Consider the following 13033-nt stretch of genomic DNA (forward strand, 5'->3'; position numbering starts at 1 on the left):
TAGCCTCCAGGACCTTGTAGGAGCAAAGGAGCTAGGAAAAAAGAATCCAGATATAAGTCACCTGGAGGGAAATTGTGGGTATCAGACATTAACGGTAGCATCCTGTCTTCTTGCATTCTCTCTATGTTTGGGGATGTTTTTGAAAAAGAAATGTCTTTGTTGTTGTTGTTCAGTCGCGCAATCGTGTCCAACTCTTTGTGATCCCATGTACTGTTGCACGCCAGGCTTCCCTGTTCTTCTCTCAGGATAATACTTAGAAATTACTACACCATAACAGAGAGCATCCCTGCAGTGCTCTCTTTCCTTCTGTTCTTGCTGTGCTGCTGATTGTTTATTTTCTAATTTGAAATTTAAACTCACTGTTTTTGGCTAGATCATCCCTTTGAGAATGTAATGAGAGCTATGGACCCTTTTCCCAGAAAAATAAACCTATGCATGTAGAAAATTTTGCATACGATTTGAAGGGTCCCACTGCAAGCCTATCCACAGAGCTCCCTAGGAAATCAAGGGGTCCAGTTAAGGCTCCTGACAAGTTTGTTCCCAAGGTCTTTTTCACTCAGGTATGTGAAGACAAAGACTGCTGCATCTTAGCATGTTGTATAGTGCTTCACACATAGTACGTACACTGCTGCTGCTGTTGCTAAGTCGCTTCAGTCGTGTCCAACACTGTGCGACCCCATAGACAGCAGCCCACCAGGCTCCCCCGTCCCTGGGATTCTCCAGGCAAGAACACTGGAGTGGGTTGCCATTTCCTTCTCCAATGCATGAAAGTGAAAAGTGAAAGTAAAGTCACTCAGTCGTGCCGGACTCTTAGCGATCCCCTGGACTGGAGCCTACCAGGCTCCTCCGTCCATGGGATTTTCCAGGCAAGAGTACTGGAGTGGGGTGCCATTGCCTTCTCCATATTTGTTAAATGGATTAATTATTGATTGATTTGTTATTTGGTTTGATTCCAGGTCATAGTGATAGTGCCTTTCTATGACTGCTATGAGCCCATGGTGAGAATGGCCGGAGCAACACCTGTTTTTGTTCCCCTGAGATGTGTAAGTCTGCCCCTATGATTTACGTTTTTTAAAAAGTTTTGAAAATGCCTATTACTTTGTTGTCAATAAAGTTTCTACTTTGATTACATTTTGGGATTTACTGTATATCTCTACCATGACTGAAGGTAACAGCTATTTAAGGGGGGATTTTTATTACTTCATCATATGTTTGCCATGTATCTAACAGCTTCTACCTTGTATGTAATAGTATTTTTTGTGGTTATGTATCTCCCCTACTGACTGAGCATCACCAGATCAGAGACCATTTCTGACTCACTTTTATAGCTCTAGTCCCCAGGGCTAACAGTGCAGCGTATGTGCTGGTAATCATTAAGTCATGGCTGACTCTGTGACCCCACGGATGGTAGCCCTCCAGGCTCCTCTCCATGGGATTTTTCAGGCAAGAATAGTGGAGTGGGTTGCCATTTCCTCCTCCAGGGGATTTTCCTAACTCAGGGATTGAATTCGGGTTTGCTGCTTGGCAGGCTGATTCTTTACCATTGAACCCCCTGGGAATCCTAGGGTGTGTGCTGGGTATTCAATAAATACTTACTCAATTCTGAATGAAGTGTTTTGGTTTTTTTACTCTACTTTTAGCTTTAGGAATACAGTATAGTTTAATTGTCTTTTTAAAAAATCTTATTAAAATAAGTAACACACTAGGGTGAATCACAGAATCTTCTATTAGCCTTATAGAATCAGACGTGTTAACCATAATCAGACGTGTTAACCGTAACCATATAGCTGGCTCCTCTGAAGGAATTTAGGCACTTTTACAGCTGTTAATGTTGACAGAGCTTATGTTTCCATTTAACAGGTATGAGCATGGGACTCAAGTCCTGTTGGGCTCTTAAGGCAGAAGTAAATCTTAGTTATTTTTGTTTCTTTTCTTTGTTAGTTATCTATTAAGTTACCTTTGCCATGCCTTTCTCTACTTTTTTTCCTTATTAGGTTATTTATTTATAATACAGCAAACATGAATTAACTGATTAAATCACATCTTCATTCTTCATGCTTAGAAACCTGCTGATGGGAAAAAATGCTCTAGTTCTGACTGGACCTTAGATCCTCAAGAACTGGCAAGCAAATTTAATTCCAAAACCAAAGCTATAATACTAAATACTCCGCATAACCCCCTTGGCAAGGTGAGTCTTTGAACTCTTTATGCATCTTCTGATCCGTCATTCTCTCACACGTTGAATAATTGGCTCTGCTCTTTTGTTTCCTTTCATATGTGTAGGTGTATACCAAAGAGGAACTCCAAGTAATTGCCGACCTTTGCATCAAATATGACACACTCTGCATCAGTGATGAGGTTTATGAATGGCTTGTATATACTGGAAATAAGCATTTTAAAATAGGTACCAATTATTACGTAGAGTCACAAATCTAAATGTGTTTGCACACATGTGGAGTATCTGGAAAGAATCCCAGAACAGCTTTAGAATAGTCTTTGTAACGGGTAGATGTCTGTGAGCACTTAAAAACGGGACTTGAATGAATGATGTTTGAATGGATTTATGAACAGGTTGAAGGACAAGCAGTACAAACTTAGGAGACAAGGTTTTAGATCCCAGTATACAACAAGGAAACCAGAGAAGTAGTACTTTTGCCTTTATTCTTAGCTTTTTTTGTTTTTTTTTTTTCCCAATAATCTAACTATTACTTTGTATATAAGACATAGGGAACTTACTTATTCCTGAACTGGCCTGTCCCTACTAAGGGAAATGCTGAAATGCCAGATGAACAGGAAAGAAAGTGCTGTGACAGTAAGGTATTGCTGCAATGGATTTCACCATTACTACTACATCTCGGGCTTCCCCAGTGGCTCAATGGTAAAGAATCCACCTGCAATTCAGGAGACGTGGGTTCAATTCCTGGGTCAGGAAGATCCTCTGGAGGAGGGCGAATCTTGTGGACAAAGAAGCCTGGTGGGCTATGGTCTATAGGGTCACAAAGAGTTGGACATGACTGAAGTGACTGAGTGTACACACACACACACACACCCAGGCCATGTCACAGATACCATGGTGTCTTCTGGGGTGATCCAAACTTATATCAACTATAGGGTTATAACTGTGCCTCAATCTTTGGGTCTTTGCACTTTCCCTTCCTATACTTGGAAACAGTTTTCCCTCAGATATCCAAACGACTCAGTGTCACCTCCCTGGGGTCTTTATTCAGTTTTCAGATTTTGTGACCACAACATTTAAGATTTAAACCTCTCTGCATTTTCTTTGTCCTTTTCCTGTTGTTTTGTTTTATTTTTTTTGGCTGTGATGGGTCTTTGTTGCTGCACTCAGGCTTTCTGTAGTTACGGGGAGTCAGGGCTACTCTTCATTGTGGTGTTCAGACTTCTCATTGCAGTGGCTTCTTTTATTTCAGGACAAGGCTGTAGAATGCAGCCTCAGTAGTTGTGGCACACAGGCTTAGTTGCTCTGAGGCATGTGGGATCTTCCCGGACCTGGGATCGAACCCACATCCCCTGCATTGCAAGGCAGATTTTTAACTACTGGACTACCAGGACAACCCTTCTGTCCTGTGTTTTCCTGTATAACAAATATCAGGATCTATATATTTTTACTTTTAACCTGCAAGGAGGTAGGAATTTTTAAATGTTTTGATCTCTTCTGAATCATCAGTTCCCAGAATAGGGTCTTGTGCATGGTAGACAATCAGAAAATAACTGTTGAATAAAATGAATAGGAAGTATGAAAGGGTGAAGGAAGAATAATATCACTGGCAGGAACCAATAAATTTTAAAATTAGTGTACTTATACATAAATAGTTGTTTCACACATCATAATTATCTGTGGTAAATTACAAACTGCTGTGGAGACACAGAGGAGATCAACAAAGTGGGCAAAAGATGGAATTAGTCAGAGAAGTAGAAAGAAAATTCTTCTCAGATAAACTTGTGTACTAAGGTAAGGTGGCATGAAAGATCAAGATATACTTAACTGGCTTATAAGAGTGTGTTGTAGTAACTGGCACAGATGAGACCGGATAAGTAGGGTGATTCTGAAGGACTTTATATATGAATATAAAGAATTTAAATTTCATTGAGGTGGGGCCAATGGTTCTTAAACTTTTATTATATTTTAGTGATAGAGTATCGTGAAGTCACAATGTTCACATGATGAATTAGTGACAATATATACTGTATTTCATCATGAAGCTAGAGGTAATTTTCTTAACAGAAATTTAATAATTAGAAGTCAATATAAAAATCACAAATCTGTGTGTATTCACCTGTAACAAAGTGTTACTGAAATAAATACATCTGAGTTTTTCCGATTTTTGCCATTATTGTTCATTTCCTGATGCTCATTTGTTTCACTATTGGTAGCATTCACCATCAGATAACCAGTTGTTGTTTTAGTTACTAAGTCATGTCCAGCTCTCTTTTGTGACCCCATGGGCTGTAGCCCACCAGAATCCTCTGTCCATGGGATTTTCCAGGCAAGAACACTGGAGTGGGTTGCCATTTCCTTCTCCAGGGGATCTTCCCAACCCAGGGATCAAACCCATGTCTCCTGCATTGGCAGGCTGGTTCTTTACCACTGAGATAACCAGTAGCAGTTTGAAGTGCTAAAGAAAATTTTGTGGAAAACTTAAAGTCAATTTTTTTCAAGCTCTATTAAAAAAACTCAATAATTAATTTGACCATCAGGGTACCAGTGAGCATACTTTGAGAACAGCTGCAACAGGCAATGATGAGGTGTGATGAGGCAAGGTAATTGGTTCTGTACTGGATTTGTTTTATAAAGGTAAGAACGAGCTGCAGGTAAGGATTTTAAGTCAGATCCCCTGGCAGTGGAGATCATACGCTGGGGTTATTTAGAAGTATAAACTGTAAGGCACAGAATATAGCATTTGAAGGTGGGAAGGCAAGCAAGTATGATTCTGAGATCTCTAGCCTGGACCACTCAGCAGCGATGAGGCCTTAACCAGGGATGGAAATGGAAGGAGACAGGCCTGTGGGAAGAGCTGAGCAAAGGAAATTCCTGCTTCTCATGCTAAGTTTCAGTGTCTTTGAGACATAGAGGAGAAGATGTCTACAAACAAGTAGAATTATAGGCCTGATTGTCAGGATCAAATTGTGAAGGGATTCATTTTTGACAGTCATCAAAATTTTGTTGATAGTGGAACACATGGAAGACAATGTATCTTCTAAGGGAGAATGTATAAACAAAGAAGAGGGCCAGAAATTTGTAAAGTATGGTGTCTTAGCACAGCCCATTTTGTTATTTGTCAAAATTGCATCAGAGTTCACCTTGCCACATCTTGTTGATGATCTCTGTCTCAGGTCATTAACTACTCCCCAGTTGAAAATCAAACCAACATGGACAATTACATTTTTTGATAATTTTTTTAAGATTAAGTAGAAAGAGAAAGAGGCATCTATCTAATGAATAAATATAATTTTATGCTTAACATTTTGTACATTTTACAAATGTTCAGGTCTATGCAATAACTCAAAGCTTTTATATTTTATTTAACTCAGTTTAGCAATATTCTTTTCAAAATATTGCTTTAAATGATCTTGAAACTTATTGTTTAAACGTTATATTATAAATACTTCATGGTAAAAGTGTAAATGATATTATTTGCTAAAGATATCAAGGCATATTTTTAACTCAGATTTTTTTAGTTGTAACAACTTGGATGTTAAAACAAGAAAAAAATGAATTCATTATTCATTTCTGTTTCATTATCATTATTATTCATTTCATTATTCATTCTATTTCATTATTTAGAGAGTACAAACATGTGAAAACGTATTCTGTTTAATATGGTGGACTTTGTTACATGAAAGATACAAAATGGCTATTCCATCAATTTGCAGAGTGCAATAGTAGCTCTTTAATGCAATAAGTTTCTGGCCACACATCATGAAATTAGCATCAGCTTCATGTCACAGAGACAGTTTTCCCAGGTGTAGCTTGCACTCTTCATCATGTCTTAATCTTTATCTGACTTCTAGTGAAGCCTAAGTCACCTGTGAATAACTGTTACAGCTGCTGTGGTTGATTTAAGGAGGGTGGGTCATACAGGAGAAGTGCAAAGACCAGTTGCCTTTCATGTGTAACTGCAGGCTAAACTTACCAGTACTGGAACTAGATATGGTTTTTCTAAATCATCCGATCTGTAAAGACTTTTTTTTTCTTTGTTGCTCTATGCACATGCAGTGTTGTGGTCCTCTACTCTGTTTAACTTCTGTAGCTCCCCAAATCTCTGAGACGGAGAGGTACATGATTATCTAGTTGTTCTTAAATGACTTGTGCGTCTGTGTGTTTAGTCACTAAGCTGTGTCTCTTTTGCAACCCCGTAGACTGTGGCCCACCAGGCTCTTCTGTCCCTGGGATTTTCCAGGCAAGAATATTGGAGTGGGTTGCCATTTCATTCTCCAGGTTTTAAATGACTTAGGATTCTTTTAATTGGAATTGTAGAATTTGTTCATACTGGGTCACATTCTTGACTCAAATGGTGTCTCCAGTTTTGAGTAAAATGGCATTATATTCAACAAAAGAAACCTCTGTTCTGGAAGAGATTATTCTAATACATTGGTATTTATATATTAATCCCTTGATATTTGGAAAATTAGTATAGAATTCCTCATAAATTATATAGCTGATCATCTTACTCCTTGAAAGAAAAAAGAAAAAGATACACTTTTATATGGCCAAAATAGCCGTCAAGAAAATACTTAGCTTTTAAATACTTTAATTAGTTTTGATATTTGTGAATGTAACCTACATTTGATGTGTACATAGTTTTTATTTACTTCATGTTTAACTTATTGTTAAAACATGCTAGGTTTGTATTAGTTTGGGTAATTCTTATTTTCAAAGAATTTATTTCTAAGTGTTGTTCTTAATAATAGATGTTCCTGACTTGGGATATATATTATTACTTTAAAGGGAGTAATACTGTGCCTTATACATAGTTTAGATATTTCTGTGGTCAAATAGGAAAGTAAAACATGCCTTGTCCTTTGGAATATTTTGGAAGAATAGAAATGTCTCAAAACTTGAGAGGATATATCTTAGAATATTCTGTCTTCGAATGGACCCTCTAAATATTTTTATAATTTGTCCTTTTGGGATTTCTTTTTGGGTTTCACAGAGAATACAGTGGTAATTCTTCCAATTTATATGGCTTTCCTACCTTTATAATTATTGATGATATTTCATGATAGGCTGAAATTGCATATGTTTACATTTTGGAACTTTATTTAGCTACCTTATATCTTAGTAGACACTTTACTTGCTATGAGAAGATGACTTCAAGATACGTCATGGATTTACATCTCAGTGTGCTATTTCTAAAATACACACCCTCACTCTTGCACATGCCTGCAAACTGCTGGGCCTTCCGCAGAGTTTCTGAGGATACAAGAATTTGCCTTTTTTATGACTTCCCCAGTGATACTGATATTGCTAGGTGGGAAATGTATTTTAAGAACCACCACTGCCTTAAGAATCCTGTAGAAATCAGACTCAGAAAATGGACAGAGTAGAGGTGAGCTAAACACTACCAGAACCACAACCAAAACTGGGCCACAGAACGATCGTGCTGGCCGCCAGCTACCACTAACGCTGGGAGCCGGGTGCTGTTGCTCCCATGCCCCCTGCACTGAGCCGGCCCGCAGCGCTGCCGGCTGCGGCTTCTGACCATTCCTGCCCTGGGAGATGATTTGCCACTTAAATGTTTTCAAGCTTGGTAACATTTTCAGCTGAGTTTCAGTAAAGCTAAATTATCTCTTAAAAACCTATTGAAATAACTATACTGCCTATATTATAAGGATTTTTGTTATTAGATTATACTGAGTGTAGACTGATCATAAAGCAATTAACTAACCTTTTCCCCCCCTTTTTTGCCATTCAGCCACTTTTCCAGGTATGTGGGAGAGAACAATAACCATAGGAAGTGCTGGAAAGACTTTCAGTGTAACTGGCTGGAAGGTAAGATGAAAAATTTAATTGTTTGAAAACAGGCACATATCTTATTTCTTGTAGAGTGTTTTTGTGTGTTGTAAATGCATAAATACTCAGTTTACACAGGTTTTTATACTTACTGATTTGCTTTCTTATTCAGTTTTCATGTTTTTATCCTTTTTGAGATGTAATCATTCTTTTGAAAGTAAGAAAAATAGGGTAATTTGCTTATTTATAAGTAACCAACTGATGATACTCTTTTCTTTGCAATGTTTGGATTACTGTATATTAATTAAAAGGAGAAAAAATAATAGCTAATGGGAAGAACTGTACAAAAAAGATCTTCATGACCCAGTTAATCACAATGGTGTGATCACTCACCTAGAGTCAGACGTCCTGGAATGTGAAGTCAAGTAGGCCTTAGGAAGCATCACTACAAACAAAGCTAGTGGAAGTGATGGAATCCCAGTTCAGCTCAGTCGCTCAGTCGTGTCCGACTCCTCGCGACTCCACGAACCGCAGCATGCCAGGCCTCGCTGTCCATTACCAACTCCTAGAGTCCACCCAAACCCATGTCCATCAAGTTGGTGATGCCATCCAACCATCTCATCCTGTCGTCTCCTTCTCCTCCAGCCCTCAATCTTTCCCAGCCTCAGGGTCTTTTCAAATGAGTCAACTCTTCTCATCAGGTGGCCAAAGTATTGGAGTTTCAGCTTCAACATCAGTCCTTCAAATGAACACCCAGCACTGATCTGCTTTAGGATGGACTGGTTGGAGCTCCTTGCAGTCCAAGGGACTTTCAAGAGTCTTCTCCAGTACCACAGTTCAAAGGCATCAGTTCTTCGGCGCTCAGCTTTCTTTAGAGTCCAACTCTCCCATACAGACATGAGCACTGGAAAAACCAAAGCCTTGACTAGAGGGACCCTTGTTGACAAAGTAATGTCTCTGCTTTTTACTATACTGTCTAGGTTGGTCATAACTTTCCTTCAAACAAGTAAGCATCTTTTAATTTCATGGCTACAATCAACCTCTGCTGTGATTTTGGAGCCCAAAAAATAAAGTCAGCCACTGTTTCCTCTCTTTCCCCATCTATTTGCCATGAAATGATGGGACCAGATGTCATGATCTTAGTTTTCTGAATATTGAGCTTTAAGCCAACTTTTTCACTCTCCTTTTTCACTTTCATCAAGAGGCTCTTTAGTTCTTCTTCCCTTTCTGCCATAAGGGTGGTGTCATCTGCATATCTGAGGTTATTGGTATTTCTCCTGGCAATCTTGATTCCAGCTTGTGCTTCTTCCAGCCGAACATTTCTCATGCTGTACTCTGCATATAAGTTAAATAAGCAGGGTGACAATATACAGCCTTGACATACTCCTTTTCCTATTTGGAACCATTCTGTTGTTCCATGTCCAGTTTTAACTGTTGCTTCCTGACCTGCATACAGGTTTCATAAGAGGCAGGTCAGTTTTCGCAAGAGGCAGGAATCACAGTTGAGCTATTTCAAATCCTGAAAGATGATGCTGTGAAAGTGCTGCACTCAATATGTCAGCAAATTTGGAAAACTCAGCAGTGGCCACAGGACTGGAAAAGGTCAGTTTTCATTCCAATCCCAAAGAAAGGCAATGCCAAAGAATGCTCAAACTACCACACAATTGCACTCATCTCACATGCTAGCAAAGTAATGCTCAAAATTCTCCAAGCCAGGCTTCAGCAATACGTGAACCGTGAATTTCCAGATGTTCAAGCTGGATTTAGAAAAGGCAGAGGAACCAGAGACCAAATTGCCAACATCTGCTGGATCATCGAAAAAGCAAGAGAGTTCCAGAAAAACATCTATGTCTGCTTTATTAACTATGCCAAAGCCTTTGACTATGTGGATCACAGTAAACTGTGGAAAATTCTGAAAGAGATGGGAATACCAGACCACCTGACCTGCCTCTTGAGAAACCTGTATGCAGGTCAGGAAGCAACAGTTAGAACTGAACATGGAACAACAGACTGGTTCCAAATAGGAAAAGGAGTACATCAAGGCTGTATATTGTCACCCTGCTTATTTAACTTATATGCAGAGTACATCATGAGAAACGCTAGGCTGGGGGAAGCACAAGCTGGAATCAAGATTTCTGGGAGAAATATCAATAACCTCAGATATGCATATGACACCACCATTATGGCAGAAAGGGAAGAAGAACTAAAGAGCCTCTTGATGAAAGTGAAAAAGGAGAGTGAAAAAGTTGGCTTAAAGCTCAACATTCAGAAAACGAAGATCATGGCATCCGGTCCCATCACTTCATGGCAAATAGATGGGGAAACAGTGTCAGACTTTATTTTTCTGGGCTCCAAAATCACTGCAGATGGTGATTGCAGCCATGAAATTAAAAGACGCTTACTCCTTGGAAGGAAAGTTATGAGCAATGTAGACCGCATATTTAAAAACAGAGACATTACTTTGCCAACAAAAGTCCATTTAGTCAAGGCTATGGTTTTTCCAGTAGTCGTGTATGGATGTGAGAGTTGGACTCGAAAGAAAGCTGATCGCCGAAGAATTGATGCCTTTGAACTGTGGTGTTGGAGAAGACTCTTGAGAGTCCCTTGGACTGCAAGGAGCTCCAACCAGTCCATCCTAAAGGAGATCAGTGCTGGGTGTTCATTGGAAGGACTGATGTTGAAGCTGAAACTCCAAGACTTTGGCCACCTGATGAGAAGAGTTGACTCATTTGAAAAGACCCTGATGCTGGGAAAAATTGAGAGCAGGAAGGAAAGAGAATGACAGAGGATGAGATGGTTGGATGGCATCACCAACTCAATGGACATGAGTTTGAGTGAACTCCGGGGGTTGGTAATAGACAAGGAGGCCTGATGTGCTGGGATTCATGGGGTGGCAAGGAGTCAGACACGACTGAGCAACTGAACTGCACTAAACTGAACTGAACTGAATGTTTTGACACTTACTATGTGCCAGGTTCTAGAGATTTACACATACTGATTCCTTTCATTTTCATAACCACATTATAAGGTGGGCATAATTTATTATTCCCGTTTTACAGACAATAAAACTGAAGTACAGAGAATCTAAGTAACTTGCCTAAGGTTTCATTGCTAATAAATTCGAATTCCACCTAGGGCAGGAAATCTAGGTTTAGAATCCATGCACTTAACCACTGTATTATGTAATACAATCACAGTTGTTCCAGTTGAAACTTTATTGTCTTCCAGTTTCACTTCTCCTGAACTTGGCTAAGAAGTAGGGAGTATCAAAAATGAGCCTGGAGAATGAAATTGTGGAAGAGTCCCTTAAGGCCCTCGTTGAAAGTTACTTTTATCTATATCTAATTCAAACAAGCTTTGTTACCAGTTATTAGACTTTCAGAATATCAAAAATAGCAAATTCAAAGAGAGGGGTAGATAATAACTATTGCAAGCACTGTTTGCCTTCTGAAGGCAGAATTTAGTGACTTCAGTTGGAAACTATTCCACAAAAAGATCAAGGTTGAAATGTTTCTAACTACTAAGACTACACAACTTTTATAGTGTGAACATTTTAGAAATGCATATATTTAATAATTTCGTTAAGCTTAGCTACTCTATCAGATCTGGTACGTACAATTAGATTCATTTTTAAATCTTTTCCTTTTGCAGCTTGGCTGGTCCATTGGTCCTAAACATTTGATAAAACATTTACAGACAGTTCAGCAAAACACTGTTTATACTTGTGCAACCCCTTTACAGGTATGTGTTACAGTAATTTAGGGCTGCTGCATGGTCTTTGGGCAGAGGTGTTATTTTTATGTTGTGTACTTCAGTTGGCTCAGACTTCCCTAGTGGCTCAGATGGTAAAGCCTCTACCTAAAATGCAGGAGACCCACGTTCAATCCCTGGGTCAGGAAGATCTCCTGGAGAAGGAAACGGCAACCCACTCCAGTACTCTTGCCTGGAAAATCCCGTGGATGGAGGAACCTGGTAGGCTACAGTCCATGGGGTCGCAGAGAGTCGGACATGACTGAGCAACTTCACTTTCTTTCACTTTCCGTTGGCTCAGTTCCTTCATGTCCTTCCAGTATAATTTGGAAATTTAGAAGCAAGCACATATTCATTGCTATCAAGAATGGTTTTGGTTTTAACACAAAAATTTTAACTTTAATCACTCATACATTGCTGGTGGGGATTGCAAAATGCTGCAAACTCTCTGTAGGATGTGACAGCCCCAAGCGAAATTTCAGGTATGTGTGCTCTGTGAAGCAGCAGTGTATCCTCTAAGCACTTACCTTATAGCTGTTCTCTGCAGATCTAAGAAGCTCTATGTGTAAGTGGTCGTTCATTGCAGAACATGGGGAATAGTTTATCTATAGACAATGGATTAAATAATCTATGGTCTATCTAAACATTTTAATGTTATATGACTGTATTAGTTTCCTAGTTCACTGTACCAGATTACCATCCTGATGGCTCAGATGGTAAAGAATCCACCCATAGTGTGGGAGACCTGGATTCGATCCCTGGGTCAGGAAAATTCCCTGGAGTAGGAGATGGCAGCCCACTCAGTATTCTTGACTAGAAAATTCCATGCACAGAGGCTATAGTCCATTGGGTCACAAAGAGTTGGACATGACTGAGCAACTAACACTTGCATACCCTTAGTGGCTTAAAACAACACAAGTTTTTTATCTTACATTCTGGAGGTCAGAAGTCCATAAGGGTCTTTCAAGGCTAAAAGCAAGTGTCGACCCTGCTGCATTCCCCCTGGAGGCTCCAAGGCAGAATCTGCTCCTTGTCTTTTCCAGCTTCTGGTGGTACTCGCATTCCCATGGTCACATTACTGCCACCTCTGCCTCTATCAACACATAGCCCCTGTAACACTGACTCTCTTGCCACCTTCTTTCTCTTAGAAGAATCCTTATGATTACATTAGGCCCACAGATAATCCAAGATAATCTCTCCATCTCCAAAGTCTTTAACTTAAATCACATTTGCAATGTTAATTTTACCATGCAAGGTAACATATTTACAGGTTCCAGGCATTAAGATGTGGACTTCTTTAGGGGCCATTAC

The 13033-nt window shown here is 39.4% G+C and overlaps 1 protein-coding gene across 4 annotated transcripts in view; it reads left to right on the forward strand.

Annotated features, from left to right (window-relative positions):
* Positions 1-13033, forward strand: part of KYAT3 (kynurenine aminotransferase 3) — a 63331-nt gene that overhangs the window by 35247 nt on the left and 15051 nt on the right. For all 4 annotated transcript variants that reach the window (XM_006074865.4, XM_006074866.4, XM_045166103.1 and 1 more), the window contains 5 exons: positions 957-1043; positions 2063-2188; positions 2284-2404; positions 7935-8011; positions 11624-11713. In XM_006074865.4, coding sequence (XP_006074927.1) covers positions 957-1043; positions 2063-2188; positions 2284-2404; positions 7935-8011; positions 11624-11713 — 501 coding nt within the window. The remainder of the gene's footprint in view (positions 1-956; positions 1044-2062; positions 2189-2283; positions 2405-7934; positions 8012-11623; positions 11714-13033) is intronic.

The sequence above is a fragment of the Bubalus bubalis genome, chromosome 6, assembly GCF_019923935.1.
Source record: "Bubalus bubalis isolate 160015118507 breed Murrah chromosome 6, NDDB_SH_1, whole genome shotgun sequence".
Classification (NCBI taxonomy): domain Eukaryota; kingdom Metazoa; phylum Chordata; class Mammalia; order Artiodactyla; family Bovidae; genus Bubalus; species Bubalus bubalis.